Source organism: Photinus pyralis, unplaced genomic scaffold, assembly GCF_008802855.1.
Source record: "Photinus pyralis isolate 1611_PpyrPB1 unplaced genomic scaffold, Ppyr1.3 Ppyr1.4_LG9, whole genome shotgun sequence".
Taxonomy (NCBI): Eukaryota; Metazoa; Arthropoda; class Insecta; order Coleoptera; family Lampyridae; genus Photinus; species Photinus pyralis.
In genome coordinates, this window is record NW_022170878.1 from 7,818,026 (window position 1) to 7,835,541 (window position 17,516).

At 42.4% G+C, this 17,516-nt stretch overlaps 1 protein-coding gene across 3 annotated transcripts; it reads left to right on the top strand.

The window, feature by feature from the left end:
• Positions 1–4,460: 4,460 nt before the first annotated feature.
• LOC116181359 (serologically defined colon cancer antigen 8 homolog) lies at positions 4,461–16,004 on the top strand. Of its 3 annotated transcripts, none has more exons than XM_031501701.1 (10): positions 4,461–4,845; positions 4,951–5,253; positions 5,298–5,391; positions 5,447–5,599; positions 9,984–10,644; positions 10,695–10,933; positions 14,036–14,189; positions 14,347–14,464; positions 14,922–15,019; positions 15,258–16,004. In XM_031501701.1, exons 1-10 carry the CDS (start codon positions 4,649–4,651, stop codon positions 15,863–15,865), a joined length of 2,625 nt encoding a protein of 874 aa, XP_031357561.1. In that variant the 5' UTR covers positions 4,461–4,648; the 3' UTR covers positions 15,866–16,004. The 3 variants fall into 3 exon arrangements, with proteins under 3 accessions (XP_031357561.1, XP_031357563.1, XP_031357562.1); XM_031501703.1 differs by lacking the exon at positions 14,922–15,019 and adding an exon at positions 14,768–14,879 and having other exon boundaries at positions 15,258–15,462; XM_031501702.1 differs by lacking the exons at positions 14,347–14,464; positions 14,922–15,019.
• The last annotated feature ends 1,512 nt before the right edge of the window (positions 16,005–17,516 follow it).

Below are 17,516 nucleotides of genomic sequence, written 5' to 3' on the forward strand. Positions count from 1 at the left end.
TCCAGACCGCCCCCCCCCCCACCAGTCCATTTCAAGAATTAACGTTTAGCACTTTCACGTTAATTTTTGAGAAAAGACTGCTGAAAGGATTTGGATTTTTGCCCCTTTATGACCAGCCGCCATTGGCTTAAGCGTTGGGGGTCGTTTCGGTGAGTACATATGGGAGAGAAGAATTCTAGGCCGAGCCTTCGATTTACTTAGGTCGTGTGCGTTATTTTTAAATCGCATAGAATTTTATTTACAATTGAAGAGTCGAGACGCAGCCTTATAATCGAAGTATACGAAAGAAGTGCCGGCCGCGTATAATTGTATGTGATATTTTATTGCGAAAGTTGAAGTTAATTACTGAATTCCAAGGGGAAACTGTGCCGCCGTTTCGACAAACTTATTGTCGTGGGTGCTTTTTTTAATTCATTGTGAGCTTCCATGACGAGCAAAATCAATCATGAAATTGTTGGAAACCTTCCTCTTCATGCGTGGAGAAGGTGTGGGATGACTAATATTAATAACAATCCTTGGGTTTCTTATATTGAACGGTAACATGTCACTACGTCCGTTGAAAACATAGTAAAGGGCTTCGTCTCCAAAAATCGTTTGGATCACTTTTTCTGTACATACCTTCGAAGAGGACTGATTAATTTTCAGTGAAATAGTCCTTATGGTACTTAAGAAGGATACAAAAATGACACATGATGCAAACTTTGTAACTTTCATTGTCATGTTACTTCTATTAGGCACAACCCTCAAACTGAATCGTTAGGTGCTGAGTGTCGATTGAACATATACATACTTATTTGTTTAGTGAGTAAACATATACGCTAAGGTGTTTTCTCGTAGCACTTTACGACATAATCATTGCCTTTGATTACATTCTATTTGCTCAGTAAAGTGCTTTTTTTCATGAACGTAATGGACAGTGGCGGACTAAGGGGGGGGGGCGGCAGGGGCGGTCCGCCCCGAGCCCCGTCACTAGAGTAGGCCCCCGATGCGTTGCAACTGCAAAGAGAGAAAAAAAAGACCTAGTATTGGCTGGGGTGGCCGGAGGGGAGGCGAACGGCGGTCGGCGACGGCGTCGGGTCGGTATTCAGCAGAATAAAAGCGCGGAAACATAAATAACCCACCCTTGAAAATTACGATACGAACGCTGGGAACGTTTTTGGATTACGTAATTCTAGTGCGTCCTCGGGATAGGGATTAACCCTCCAGGAAAGAAGATTTCGACGACCCCCTATGAAAATCTTCATGAGAGTGTCTATTGTTCTAAACGTTTTGAACGGAAACGTAGCACCAGAAGGTTGAATAGAATTTTTTTTAAATTAAAAAAAATGTGATATTGTTTGCGTTTTGTCCGTCCGTCCGGACCCAGTTCCGCTGTTTTGAATTATTTTTAAGAGAATTGTTCTACAGTCCTGAAATAGTTTGCAATGGGGAGCCTATATCTTGAAGGTTGTCTAAAGCCCCCCCCCCCCATGAATTATTGGTTGTTTTAACTTCACCAATAAAAAATTGGGAGGTTATAGAAATCATTCATTTTAACGTATTTTCCTTAGAGTGAAAAATCGCTGTATGGTCGTCATTAGAGGGCACATTGGTACAGGATGAGTCAACGATTGCGCGCAGTAACTTAATGCCTTGAAGATAAGATTTTTCGATAGAGGGCTTTTGCATTACGGTATGGTTGAATATTCTCCACATTTTAAAAATATTTGGAATTATACAGGGTGCGCAAACAAAGTATGCACATTTTTTTTAAATAGAACCCTCTGTATTTGAATGCATTTTTGAATTCTACGTGTAACTGTACGTCATTTTTATTATATCCGAAAAGCTAGTAGTTTTAAAGATAATTCGATTTTTTAATAAAATTGGGCATTTGCAAGCGTCAGTATATATTGTCAAAATTATTACTTAAATTTGGATTCCAGGATTTTTCGAAATATCTTGGTTTTCCTGGGTTTTATATTCTAATCTTAAATAAGTTACCTATATGTAATTTACATAATAGTGGGTGGCCATGCAAAAAAGGTAATTTTTATCTGCCTCGTTCAAAGCTAAAATCATATTTATTGATTCATTTTTCTAATAATTCATTTAAGTCTATAAAAACTGGAGAATAAATGTAATAACAAACAAATATCTTGGTTTTTCTACTTTTTATATTTTATTCTGAACTAAAGTTCTAATTTACATAATAACGAGGTAAATATGAAAAAAAAATGAAACTAATATCACTGACTGGATGACATTAAGAGTTAAAATTTTCTTAAATCAAAAGTTGAAGGTTTTTGGAGGAGCTAAATGATGACAGAAAAATATACAGGGTGTTCCATTTAAAAAAAGTGAGATTTTTTAATATGAAGTTTTGCAACTTTGGACCTACCAAAAAAACACCCTGTAAGCTATATTTTTAATGTTTCATAGTAGATGTATTCATTTAACTTTGACTTAACCCAGGATAAAAGATATAAAACCTGGAATCAAAATTTAAGTAATAATTTTGACAATATATACAGACGTTTGCAAATGCCCAATTCGAATTATCTTTAAAACTGCTAGTTTTTCGGATAAAATAAAAAAGACGTACAATTACACGTGGAATTCAAAAATGCACTAAAATATAGTAGTCCAGGAAATAGAGACTGAAAATGAACCATTTCCTGCAAAACGAGAAGTAGATGTTTTAACCAAATTTTATACTTTATCTCCATAATTAAGAGTTTTATGAGAAAATATCTTGAACTTATCGCGGTATAAATCCCCCTACGCTGCACCCTTACCAAAGGGGATGCATAATAATTACTTTCAACCGTTGCTAGGGGGGATATTTGAATCACTGTGAGATTGTAGGGCTTTCTAATATACGTTTGAAACAAAAAAATTATCTCAGTTCAGCTTTATCCTTAAAATCCTTCATCCCCCCCCCCCCCAACAGCGGTAGGAATAGATATTTAAAGAGGAATAGAACACATATGTAATAAGCGTTGTACTCTGACTAACTTCACAAGCGCCACGAGAGCGTGGGGGGGGGGAGAATTGAACAATTTTTCAAAAGTATATTACAAAGTGCTAGGTACAATCAAGTATGAAATTTGGTTAAAACATCTACATAGAAATTTCAGAATTCTTCAAAATATAACCAACTCTCAAGCTCTATATCTTTTATAATAAACATTTCACAAAAAAAGTAGTGTATATCAAAGCTCTATAGAATTTTATGGTCTACAATTTCTGATAACAATATTTTTTCTAAAGTGAACCATTGAAAAGACATGATTGAAAAAACTAAGAAACCAACCAAATTTCAGGGGTTTTGAGGGTGGTATGGGGGAAGCACAAGGGGTGGGAGGTCGCAAACTTAGATTCTTAACTACCAGATGACTGTCTATGACATGCAAAAGAAACTACTTCTCATTTTGCAAGTTAAAACCCTCTATTCCCTGGACTATAGGGGGTTCTATTTAAAAAATGTACCATTTTCATAGCCGATTTTATCCTTCATGGTGTTCTAGTGAAAGACCTCAGCGAAAGGAATTTATTTATACCAACGATAGGCATTGGCTGGTTAGTATTCCTTATATCTCAAGAGCGGATTTTCGGAGGAGGGTACTTACTCACAAAGGTCGATTGGAACGTCGTCAAAACTATAAGACCGAATATATCGAAAAAGGTGTGTCGGAAGAAGGTACTCACAAAAGGCAAGTGGAACGTCTGGACAAGATCCACTGCTTGTAACAATTCGGCTTCACACTGTCCACGACGTCTCATCTGAGATCCCTTCACCCCATAAATTTTGACTATGCAAACATTTTGAGTGGCTTCTTTACTTTGTCTTTTCTCTCAGCAATAAATGATTCCCGTTACAATCCGAACACTTTACTAGAACCTGACATTCCTCACCTCTGTGACCCTTCCTTAAGCAATTGAAGCAGACTGGTTCTTGGGAAGGGGGGATTAGGATCGAAGGACCCTTCCCTTCGAAAACGAGTAAACTAATTCTTCTTTACTGAGACCACCCGGTGTTGTTTGCGGAAATATTAGGTCCCTCTCTCTCTCTCTTAAGTGCTGAGAATTGTAATTATTCCGGGTGAGAACGTAATAGTGCAGGGGGGGGGGTCTGGGGAGAATAAAAGTTGTAAAACTGAAAGGGTCTCTTATACACGTTTGTCTAAAAAGCGTTCTAGAACTTCGTGTAACAATTTGCTGCCCCTCTGCCGGCCAATTAATCACATCGCACGAAGTGTCGCCCGTTGAAATTAATATTAGCCAACTGCAAACTTATCTACGACTTATTTTTACAAAATTACTACTGTCACGTGACGCACACAATTTCAGCTTTGTGCACGCATGGCACCGCGTTACACTGATCCTAAATGGCCATAAATACAGTCGGACAAATCATTCGCGTTATTACCGCGAATCTGGGGCTTCGACGGTTTGTAATTAGCTAGATTTGTCAGTAGTGATTTTTGAAGCGATGAAGCAGCGTGAAAGGGTCACTTATGGAGCAGGTGTCTGTTAAGAGACAAAGCGCGGCGGATCAGCTGGGGTCGACGTCGAAGGTTTGCTTCGTCAGCTGTATCCGTCTATAGCAACCATCGCCATCTCAATAACTTTCCAACAACGATCGATTCAAGGAGGTTATAAAAGGATGACAGGCGAGAACTTCGCGTTTTGTTTCTCGAAAATGTACGGCACGACTCACGGCAGCTTTCCAAAGAAACAAAAGCCGAGCGGCGCGGCTGGATATTTGGCGCGTCCAAAATTGGGAGCCTATCGCTCGCTCTACCCGCTCAAGAGTCTGCGGCCCAGCACCGGCTACAACTATGAAAAACGGAAAAAAGCCAGGTAGGTAATTTTGCATATTGATTCGTGCGGATCAATACACCTGTGTTACCTAGTTACTTTGCCTTAAAACAAAGAGCAATTGCAGTCGCGCGTTTACATTTGTAGAAAGTCAAATGAGTCGAAAATGGAGTATCGAAGACGGCCGGATTACGCGGACACGGCGTACCGCGAGGCCGTTTCTCGCTTGAAGGTGCTGCTCGCCGACAGCTACGCGCCCATCAAGCGGCCGATCAGAGAATTGGACAGCGCCGGCGAGGAGACGGACAATCAGTCGCTGATGAGCGGTGCCAGTCGAAATTCCAGACCGAGCCATTTGCATTACAGATACAGCCCGTCGATACCCAAGAGGTACCCCTACTACACCCCCTCGAGGACCGCCACCGTTGAACCGGACAAATCACTCTTAACGTAAGTACCAGACGAAGCTGGCAATTAATAATCGCCCGCTTTAGCGATACCAAATGGGAGCATCCGGATTTCCCTACGTTCGTTGAGCGGCAAGAGGACTACATCGACCAGCTCGAGAAAGAGTCGAAGTTCTGCAGGGTGCGTATTCCTAGCTCACTCTCTTTGTTTGTGGTAGTAGAACGTAAGATTTTAGGACGAACTGGCAACGTTGCTGCGAAAGGTGAAGGATGTCATATCGGAAAACGAAGATCTGCACGAGAAGCAAAAGTCTTCGCTGATCAAGTCGGTGTTCAATCGGCTCGAAAGCGAGACTGAAACCGAAACGGAATCGGACATAAAAAAATGCGTAAGTTTGGGCGATGAAATATTTAAATATTCGCAATTGTATACGGAGCCCCCCCCCCTCCCCCCTAATTCAGTATTTGCACCCCTTGACGCTACATTCGCCTGCTTCAAATATTGTGGGGGTAAAGATAGCATCGGGGGGTCTGGAATACCCCTAGGAAAAGGTGGCTTTATTGAGCTTTTATTGAAAGTAGCTTTCAAGAATAGGAATCTATTCTGCCTGAAAGCTGGGGGGTATTCCAGACCCTCCTGTGGTACACCCCCCCCCCCTAAATGTTCCCTGTTAAAACTTTCGGGTATAGAAAATTAACACAAGGACTGCTGCAAATAATTTGGAGATGAACGTTGAACCGGGGGGGGGCTTGGGGAGGGGGGGGGGCGTATGGAATACCTCCATGGTTGAATATTGAGCTCTTATTGAAAGGAACTGGTAAAGTTGCTTTCAAGAATAGGATTGTATTCCACCTGAAAGCTGGGGGGTATTCCATACTCGCCAGACCCCTCGGTACTAAATCCCCCGCCCCCTAAATGTTCAACCTTAAAGGTTTCGTGTATGGGAAATTAATAACCATCTGCAAGCTGATCGCTGCAGATATGTTGGGGATGGACGTCGAACCGGGAGGATCTGGGATCTCCAGGAGAAGATAGATCCAATGAGCTTTTTCTGAAAGGAACCGGGAAAGTAGCTTTCAAGAATAGGAATCCATTCTATCTGAAAACTGGGGGGTATGTATACCCCCAGCCCCCTTCACCCCGGTGCTACCCCCCCTCCCCCCCAATTAAATGTTTACGGTTGCGAATCTTTTGGGGATGGACGTTGAACCGGGGGTTCTGGGAGTATGGAAAAGGTTGACCCAATGAACTTTTTCTGAAAGGAACCGGAAAAGCCCCCCCACCCCCACCGAACTCCTAAATGTTAAGTATTACAGCTTTCGTGTATGGTAAATTAATAACCATGTATGTTGACCGCTGCAAATATTTTGGGGGCGGACGTTCAACCTAGCGGTCTGGCGAGTAAGGAATACCATAACGGCATAACCTATCCTCTTCACACATCTTTTCGCACGCCTCTTCAATGTCTTTTCCACGACTCATATGCGTCTCTTGCCTTAGCGTATTCTTTCTACAAACTTGATTCCAGCCTCCATGCTTCTTTCTTCGCGCCTACTATCTTCAGGTGTGAAGAGACCTTTCACGACTGCTGCCCAACCTCCTTAGGGCGTTCTTTCTTCACACCTGCTGCTAGCTCCCACCGTTCCGTTGTTCATGACCAGAATTCCAGGTTCCCTCTTTCTTTTCTTCTCCGTGCTTTTTTTTTACACCGACCTCTTCTCTTTCACACCTGCGTTTTTATATTCAGGTCTCCGCTCTGTTACCCTTTTTTCCACGCTTCCCTCTTTCCTTCTTCACGACGCTACTTCCTTGGCTTCGTATCTGCCTCTATCCTCCACCCTTACGTACTCGCGTCTACACTATACAAGATCTCTACTTTTAGATATGTTCCTCGTCGGGATCTTTCGTCACGCTTTCTTCCCCTCTTTCTTTTACAACCTCTTCCCTTTCATCTATCCTCTTCTAGTTAAGTGGCCAAATTGAAAAACGACTCTGTTTCTTAGTTCTAACGGCATTTTATGAGCCATTTTGGCCACATGGTTTTTTAGATGTAAAAAAATGTGCTGAATCCGATTCTGGATGTTGCCAGGCCGAATTTTGCACTAGTTCACAAATACAGCACGATGGCGCCACTATCTATTGTATTGTGTACTATTTAATATTAAATTGTTTTCCATAATTTATTACTTATATATACGTAAGAGTTGGTTAATTAACTTCATAGCTAGTTCGGAAAATGTATGAAAATATATCCTGTGGTGATATATAGGGTGTTTTACATTTTCCTCGGCAAATTTTGTTTGTTATTAAATTTTGTGCTTTTTAATAACCATTGGTAAGTATTTAAGGTTTTTTACAACTGTATATATAAATATACAGTGTGTAAAGCGATGGGGTATACAAGAGGGAATTTTTTTAAAATATTGATTTATGAAAAAAATTTATTCTTAATTATATGTTTTGCTTGCTTTGAAAGTACCAATAACGTTTCGATAATCTAAAATTTATTTATAGAAATCTGGAAAAATAATAAAAATTTTTTTATTGAGTTATCATTCTACATTATAATCAAGATAGCGTATTGCTATCAAACCACAAACAATCGAAACGTTATTGGTACTTTCAAAGCAAGCAAAACATATTATGAAGAATAAATTTTTTCATAAATCAATATTTAAAAAAAATTCCCTCTTGTAAACCCTATCGCTTTACACACTGTATATAAATAAAAATTGCGTATTTTTCCAATGAATTCAAATCTGCATTTAAAAAAATAAAACCACATCGCATTTTTCAGATGATAACAAAAATGTGACTTTAATATGGAACACCCTGTGAATTATTACATAATATGAGAGGTTATTAAATTCTTTTTAAAACACTATAGCAAAAATATTTTAAATAACCAACATTTTCAAATTATTGACGATCTCCTAGGACGTAGAAAGTTTATAATTTTGCGGTGCCTGTTCAGTCCTGAGATCTGTTCATTAGCACGATACCTCGAAAACGAATAGATCGCCGATTATGATGAAATTTTGCATTTGGGTTCTTTATCAGAGTTATAGGTCGGAGTTCGTGAATTGGCAATGTACTTAAAAAAATAAAGAAGGCCCTTTTGACATCTCCGTTAGATATAAACCGAATTGCATGAAATTAAATATGGGCATAGTCGAGGGCATAGTTTTAGCCATATAATACGCAATGCCAAAAGTTGGGCCTAATCAATTCTACATGCACAGTGCCCTTTTTGGATTGCAAAATTTTTTATTTATGAAAGTACTTAACTAAAATTTGATACATAGGCACTTGGAATAAAAGCAAATCTAACACCAGGTTCAAAATTCGGTTTTTCACATGCCATAGCCACTACCTATAGTAGTATCTCGAGTAGTATTAAATGGCAGTAAATGTAAATTAATTACATTAACTTAGCATTAACCACATTAAATTAACATTAACAACACTCAAGTTGTTGATTTACCCCCCGTCAAGATACAGACTTTATTTTTACAAAAAATATGATCTCATTTTGTGGGGTAATGTTCAGAAGTAACTTATCTAGAAAACTGTCGGTTTATTTTTTCCATAAATCGTCTTGATCGAGAGTAAAACAATAAAACAGGTTAGCGCAATACCTAATCGCTGCAAAATATCTAATCCTTAAACAGCCGGTATTCAGTTGCTATAAACTTTTTTAAAAAAATATTTCGAACATTTTGTAGATAAAGGTCTAAATTTATAAAATATAAAATTTATATATTAATATAAAATTTTATTTTTCAAAAACAACTTGAGTGTTTTAGGCGGACGCTCTTATGGAAATTTACATTGGATGCAGTGGGTACAGAAGGGCGTAGAGTTGCATCTTCTCATGATGCTGTTGCCGGGGACATTTTGTACCATACATATTGTCTCGCAAATGCTATAAGAGACACTGAAAAATCGAATGGTCAGACTAGTCCTCCTAAAAACGTGGCTTTAAATAAATTATGCTATGAACTAAAAGTGCACAAATATCTACAAGTGTCTTGGCGACTGCTTCAATCGTAAAAAAAATGAGCTGCATGATGAAGAAATTTAAGCTCCGTTAAAATTTTTGAACGAAATATTTGTCGTCAGAATTATCTCTATATTGTTACCGTGTTGTCTGTATAATGTACCCAATACATAAGTTTTGCAATTTTCTGTGCCTCCTGTATGTTTTTTTAACACCTCAATCCGAAAAACTATGTACAATGCGTCTGGCATAAGAATTTATATATTTGGCCGCCATATTGACCGCCATTTTGAAATTAGCCAAAAGTTCAGCAGACATTTTTACCCTTATAAATGCACGTTCCCAAAATGGCTCATTAAATGCCGTTAGACTTGCGATTTATTAACTATGGCCACCCAACTATTCATGCCTCTATCATGCTTTTTTCATACCTCTTTCGTTTTTCCTTCACGACTCTTTCTCATCCACTTTTCCACATTTTTTCCCGTATATGCTTCTAGCCCTTATGGTCTTCAACATTTTGGTTTCTTTTCTTCGCGCTCTTTCCACGCCTTTTCAACGACTGTGCTTCGTGTTTTTCCCTTACGCGGTTTCCTAGCCTCAACGGTACTTTCCCCATGTCACTCCCTCCTTCCCCACGCACATTCTTTTAAGGGGGAAGGCGTGCAGGTAATAATAATTGCAGACAGTACGAAAAATAAGGCATTACTGCAAAACATCATGGAGGGGGAGGGGGGCAGCAATTTTTCATGTTATTATGTTTCCGTTGTAGACATACAAGTCTCCAAAACGCTCCCGGCGGCACATCGCGCTCGAAGGGCCGACGATCGTCTTTGAATCGCGCATATCCGAACTCGAGGCGCAGCTCACCCAGGCCAAGATCGATCTGCGCAAGTCGATCGACGAGAACGAGTCGTTCAAAAGAAAACTGGCCGACGGTAGTCTGTCCGACGGCGCGGGCCTAGACACGCACAGAAAGCAAATCGAAAGTCTGCAAAGGGACAAGGGCGTCCTGCAGGACACGGTCGCGAAGCTACAGAGCGTCCTCGCGCAGTTCAAAGATCAGGAGAACATATCGTGCGATCAGATCAAGCGCAGCCTGGACGCGGCCGAGCAGGCGCAGTACGAGAAGAACGCCGCCGAGCTCGAGATCCGTCGGCTGAAGGACGAGCTCGAGCGGCAGCACGGAAAGCTGCGCGACGCGATCGGCGAGCACAGCCGGCGAATATCGGACGAGCGATCGGCGATGGAGCGACGCTACGCGCAGCAGATCGATCAGCTGACGACGGACCTGGGCGTCCAATGGGAGACGACCAGTAAGGTGCAGCTCGAGCTCGAGAAGCAGAGGAGGGACAATTCGGATTTGCGACGGGAACTCGCGCAGAAGCAGGCGTATGTTGACGAGCTGAAGAAGGAGATGCACTCGAAGATTTGTCAGTGAGGCCTTTAATCATGACGGTATGATCTGATGGTATTGTTGCAGCCACCATGCAGTCCGATATTGGGCTGAGCGGCGCGGAGAAGAGCGCCCTCGAGCAACAGATCGCTACGCAACAGTTGTCGAATGAGAGGATCGAGAGGCAAAATCGGCAGGAGGTCGCTAGGTTGCAGGCCGAGTTGCAGTCGCTGAGGCAGCGGCTCGACAGGTCCGATGCAGATCTCATTCACAGTCGAAGGGAGAACATCAGGTTGAGCGAGCAGATCGCCTCGCTTGAGAAGGAGGTAGGTTAAAGTCATCACTTCGTCATGGGGTCGGAAGCAGTTGACCGTTACAAATTTAAGACCTCACCTTCAGATGCATGACGTATTCCACACCCACCAGATCCCTTAGTCGCCCAATATTTTGGGAGAAAACGTACCACCCGAGGGTCTGGAGGGCATGGAATACCTCCCAGGAAAAAGTACTACAGCTAACAGCAATATCTCCAATATTTTGGGAAAAGATGTACCACCCGAGGGTTTGGGTATGGAACACTCCCCCAGAAAAAACAGAACAGATTTCCCTATAATTTCATAAGACCTTCACATACTGGGGGGGTATTCCAAACCCCCCAGACCCCCCGGAAGTACGTTCTCTTGAAATAGAATTAAAGGTAACAGCAATACCCAAAATATTTTGGGAGAGAGCTTACCACCGGGGGGTCTGGGGGGTATGGAATACAATACCCCCCAGGGAAAAGAGAACAGATTTCCCTATAATTATCATAAGACCTTCGTATACTGGGGGGTATTCCATACCCCCCAGACCCCCCGGTGGTACGTTTTCTTGAAATAGTATTACAGGTAACCGCAATACCCAAAATATTTTGGGAGAAATCGCACCACCGGGGGGTCTGGGGGGTATGGAATACAATAGCCCCCATGGAAAAGAGAACAGATTTCCCTATAATTATCATAAGATCTTCGTATACTGGGGGGTATTTCACACCCCCCGGTGGTACGTTCTCTAGAAATAGTATTACAGGTAACAGCAATACCCAAAATATTTTGGGAGAAAGCGTACCACCGGGGAGTCTGGGGGGTATGGAATACCCCCCAGGAAAAAGAGAACAGAATTCCCTATAATTATCATAAGATCTTCGTATACTGGGGGGTATTCCACACCCCCCAGTGGTACGTTCTCTTGAAATAGTATTACAGGTAACAGCAATACCCAAAATATTTTGGGAGAAAGCGTACCACCGGGGGGTCTGGGGGGTATGGAATACAATACCCCCCATGGAAAAGAGAACAGATTTCCCTATAACTTTCATAAGACCTTCGCATACTGGGGGGTATTCCAAACCCCCCAGACCCCCCGGAAGTACGTTCTCTTGAAATAGAATTAAAGGTAACAGCAATACCCAAAATATTTTGGGAGAATGCTTACCACCGGGGGGTCTGGGGGGTATGGAATACAATACCCCCCATGGAAAAGAGAACAGATTTCCCTATAATTATCATAAGACCTTCGTATACTGGGGGGTATTCCACACCCCCCAGTGGTACGTTCTCTTGAAATAGTATTACAGGTAACAGCAATACCCAAAATATCTTGGGAAAGAGCGTACCACCGGGGGGTCTGGGGGGTATGAGGGAAAAGAGAACAGATTTCCCTATAATTATCATAAGACCTTCGTATACTGGGGGGTATTCCATACCCCCCAGACCCCCCGGTGGTACGTTCTCTAGAAATAGTATTACAGGTAACAGCAATACCCAAAATATTTTGGGAGAAAGCGTACCACCGGGGAGTCTGGGGGGTATGGAATACCCCCCAGGAAAAAGAGAACAGAATTCCCTATAATTATCATAAGATCTTCGTATACTGGGGGGTATTCCACACCCCCCAGTGGTACGTTCTCTTGAAATAGTATTACAGGTAACAGCAATACCCAAAATATTTTGGGAGAAAGCGTACCACCGGGGGGTCTGGGGGGTATGGAATACAATACCCCCCATGGAAAAGAGAACAGATTTCCCTATAACTTTCATAAGACCTTCGCATACTGGGGGGTATTCCAAACCCCCCAGACCCCCCGGAAGTACGTTCTCTTGAAATAGAATTAAAGGTAACAGCAATACCCAAAATATTTTGGGAGAATGCTTACCACCGGGGGGTCTGGGGGGTATGGAATACAATACCCCCCATGGAAAAGAGAACAGATTTCCCTATAATTATCATAAGACCTTCGTATACTGGGGGGTATTCCACACCCCCCAGTGGTACGTTCTCTTGAAATAGTATTACAGGTACAGCAATACCCAAATATTTTGAAATGAGCGTACCACCGGGGGGTCTGGGGTTAGAGGGAAAAAACAGAACTGATTTCCCTATAACTATCATAAGACCTTGGTATATTGGTAAGTATTCCGTACTCCCCAGACCCCCCGGTGGTACGTTCTCTAGAAATAGTATTACAGGTAACAGCAATACCCAAAATATTTTGGGAGAAAGCGTACCACCGGGGGGTCTGGGGGGTATGGAATATCCCCCAGGGAAAAGAGAACAGATTTCCCTATAACTGTCATAGACCAATACCCACAATATTTTGGGAGAAAACGTACCACCAGGGAGTCTGGACACTCCAAGAAAAAACAGAACTGATTTCCCTATAACTATCATAAGACCTTGGTATATTGGTAAGTATTCCGTACTCCCCAGACCCCCCGGTGGTACGTTCTCTAGAAATTGTATTACAGATAACAGCAATACCCAAAATATTTTGGGAGAAAGCGTACCACTGGGGGGTGTGGGGGGTATGGAATACAGGAGAAGACGTACTACCCGAGGGTCTGGAGGGTATTCCCCCAGGCAAAAAGGGATTTCCCTATAACTGCCATAGACCCCCACAATATTTTGGGAGAAAACGTACCACCAGGGAGTCTGGACACCCCAAGAAAAAACAGAACTGATTTCCCTATAACTATCATAAGACCTTCGTATATTGGTACGTATTCCGTACTCCCGAGACCCCTTGGTGGTACCTTAGTGTAAAGACACTATGGTGGTACGTTCTCTTACCCTCTTATGGTTAATTTTCGAGAGAATGTCATTGAATACTTCAATCCTTCCTTCTCTTGGAAATCATCATGAAAGTGGCGAGGGTTGTAAACAATTTGAGCAAGAACGCAACACCGCGGGGGTCTGGGCGTATGGAGTACCACCCGCAAGGTAGTACTCAATGACGCACTTTCGAAGATAACGTAACTCCATGAAAGAAGAATTCGACGAAAATTCATACCTACTCCTCAATCGCCTTACCGCTTGGGATGGTTTGTTCGGTCTGCGTGATCAGATCAGATCTGCCCTACATCCACTGGTGACGAATTTTAATGTTTCAGATTAATTTAAACGTGGCACTATCGGAAGAGAGAGGCAAACGTGGAGGCGGTAGTGGTGGTGGTGGTGACATAATTGCGTTACCAGCGCCGTCCGCCCGAGACGATCGAGAGAAAGAGCTGTCGACGATGGTCAAAGATATGGAGACCAAGCATGGTACGTGTCCGCGCATGTTTCTGTTTAGGTAGTGACCATCATTATCCTTAGTCTCAGTGTGAATGGGGTTAAGGCTAGTGCTGTTCGGTTTATCCATGAGTTGAGCCCGATGTAGTGTGTTAAGCCTCGGCGTTTAATGCATGGTGTGTTTTTGCAGCGGCCACTGTGGCCGAATTGGAGACTATGATCCACTCGCAGAATCAACTCATGGACAAACTCACTGGCGAATGTCAAGCCCTCACTGTCAAACTAGAGGATGCCAGCACAAGGCACAAGTAAGGGAAATGGATTTCTATACGCTTTTTGTCCCAAATCTCGCTTCACTCACACTCAATGTTTTGTCTTGATGTTCTTTGTCTGAAAACTAATCGAACTTGTGTTTGGTAGGGACGGCGCTAACAAACATCAAAAGCGAGTCCGATTCGCGCTCAGCCCGACCAACCAAACGCAAGGAGCCCATTAAAGTTGATATTAGCGTCAAAGTAGTTCCAAAACCTCATAAGGTCAGTGGAGCGTAGAACCCATCCAAGTTGGCCGATTTTTTTTTGATGCCTAGAGTTTAACTTCTAGAGTTGTAGAAATCATAGGTACAGGCTACGAACAGAAAACAAAGAGTTGATGAACAGGCTTCAGCAGGTATGGATCCTGTTGAAAGAGACTCACGATACGACAGAGGATGATATCGTCAAGGTAATTGCCTTAAAATGTGTTAATGTAAGAAATTTGTTATAGGGAGGAAATACGGGAACTACAAGCTAACTTAGATTATTTAAGTACAAGAGTTAATCATACACAAAGTAATAATAATAAACTGCCATCTCAATATGAAGGTACAACTCACTGATAGTAGACGAGATGCTTGCTTGTAAATTGATCACTCACCCCCATTTCATTTTTGCAAAATGCGACTGTATCACGCTGGTCAAGTACCATTTATCAGCCCCACTTACGTATCCAGCAAACGCACGTTGTAGAGTACTGCGTTTGCTGGGTTAATGCTATAGCTGCAGACTAGAAATCAAAGCGCGTTCCCGCCAGCGTCACTAACGGCACGTCTCGTACTTCTAGATGAGACGCATAATATCCCAAGCACTCAAAGAACCATTCAGCACCAACAACCAAACGCACCAAACCAACCAGTGAGTTACAATCGGACACCGCCGCCGAACAAAATCCTAAGCCGCACCAGCAGCAACGCGTCACTAAAGCAAACCACCCCCCCAAGACGAAAACCGTCGATCGCCCCAACCCCAGCGCCGACCGCCGAGGAACCGCCCGCGCCAACGCAACCGGACATCGACGCCAACCAGTTTTACCCCGAGGATCCCAATCAGTACATGAACGATCCGAACTACGCGTACGACCCACAGTACCAAGCGCAGTACGATCAGGCCGGTTACGAGCAGTACGAAAACGATCTCGTTTACGGCGGCGCGGATCCCAATCAGCAGTACGATCCCAATCAGCAGTACGATCCCAATCAACAGTACGATCCCAATCAACAGTACGACCCCAATCAGCAGTACGATCCCAATCAGATGTACGTGGGCGACGTTTACGCGACCGATCCGAACGCGCAGCAGCCGCAGCAACAGCAGCAGCAGCAGGCGGTCTACGAGGAAACGAAAACCGAACAGCCGCCGCCAGCAAAACAGGACGAGGAAAAGAAAACCTAGGTGATACGTAGTCATTTTTCCCTTCTCGAACTTTCAATCGCTTAGGGTTGTGTTAAATATTGTAACTCTCTACGCACGTTTTTATGTAAATTGTTTGTATCTAAATGTACCTATAATAAACAAGTGTCCAAAGCGCTTGAAACGAGCCCCTATCCAGAATGTGTAAGTGGAAGAAGCTGGAAGAAAGACCCAGCCATTGCGACGGTTCGTCTTTGAGAAAACATGATCAACTTCATCCGTTTATATTAACCTTGAATTTGTTTGTTATTTAATTGTTTCACTTTAAATGTTATCCTTATTTTGATTTGTTTAATATTGGCCAGTTCCTTCGATATTCAGACTAGTTTAGATTGATTAGCGACTTCAATTTTTTGTGTATGAATCTGCTTTTTTTTTACTGTTTCGTCCGTGCAGAGGAGTGTTAAAATTACTTAGCGGCATTCATTTCGAAATACAACTTCAGTCTAAGGTTACCGTATCCAGGACCTCCAGATACCTTCTGGATTGGAGTAGGTCGCGCTACCTAACAAAGTATTTCATTTATTCTATGGAAGAGACTTCGGAATGTTGTTTCTCACAAATGGGAAAGGAGTGGAGTTACTTTTAAATCTATTTGGGTTGGCTACTTGATCATATCAAATTTTGTATTAGATTAAAGACAGATTGAAATTCTTCAAATTCAAGAGTTACTTCTTCGAATTGTTAATTTTTGTATATTGCAGATAGATACAGAGTTATCATGGAAGGGGTCAGGGTTGTAAACATTTTTGGGGAAAACGTACCACTGGGAGTATGGAAAACCCCCCAGGGAAAGGGGGCAGGTTGCACGAATGGCTTGAGAAGATACTTTCGAAGAAAGGTCACCGAATTTTTCTTTCCTTGGGAGTACGAGTATTCCATACTCCCCACCAGGAACGTTCTCTTGGAATTGCATTACAGATAATTACGATAATCTTCTAAAGAAGATCATGGAATCCTTTAATCCTCTGCTTTCTTGAAAATTATTATGAATGGGGCCAGAGTTGTAAATATTCTGGAAGGAAATATACCACCGGTGGGTCTGGGGGTTTGGAATTCCGCCCAGGCAAAGGACGACCCACGCTTGAAAATAATCAAGAGACAAGAAACAGGTTATACGAAACGCTGGAGGGGTTACTTTCGAAGGAGAGTCACCGAATATTTCTTTTCTGGGGAGTATTCCATACCGCCCAGGGCTCCCGGGGGCAACTTACAAGTTTCGAGAGAAGGTCATGCATTCTATCCTCTACTCTCTTAAAAATTATCATTAGGCGTCAGGGTGGTAAACATTTTTGGAGAAAACGTACCCAGCGGGGAGTCTGGGGGGTATGGAATACACCCTCAGGAAAAAGAGGTACTTGATGACCGACGCTTGAAACTTATCATCAGACTTTTTCGGAGAAGAAGGTTACACGAATCGCTCAAGGAGTTACTTTCGAAGGAGAGTCACCGAACTTTTCTTTCCTGGGGGGTATGGAATACCCCCCAGAGGTATGTTCTCTTGTAATTGCATTACGGACAACGGTACTCTTATGACAATTTTCGAGAGAAAGTCATGGAATTCTTCTATCCTCTGCTCTCTTGACAATTATCATGAAAGTGGTTAGGATTGTAAACAAACAACCAGAGAAAA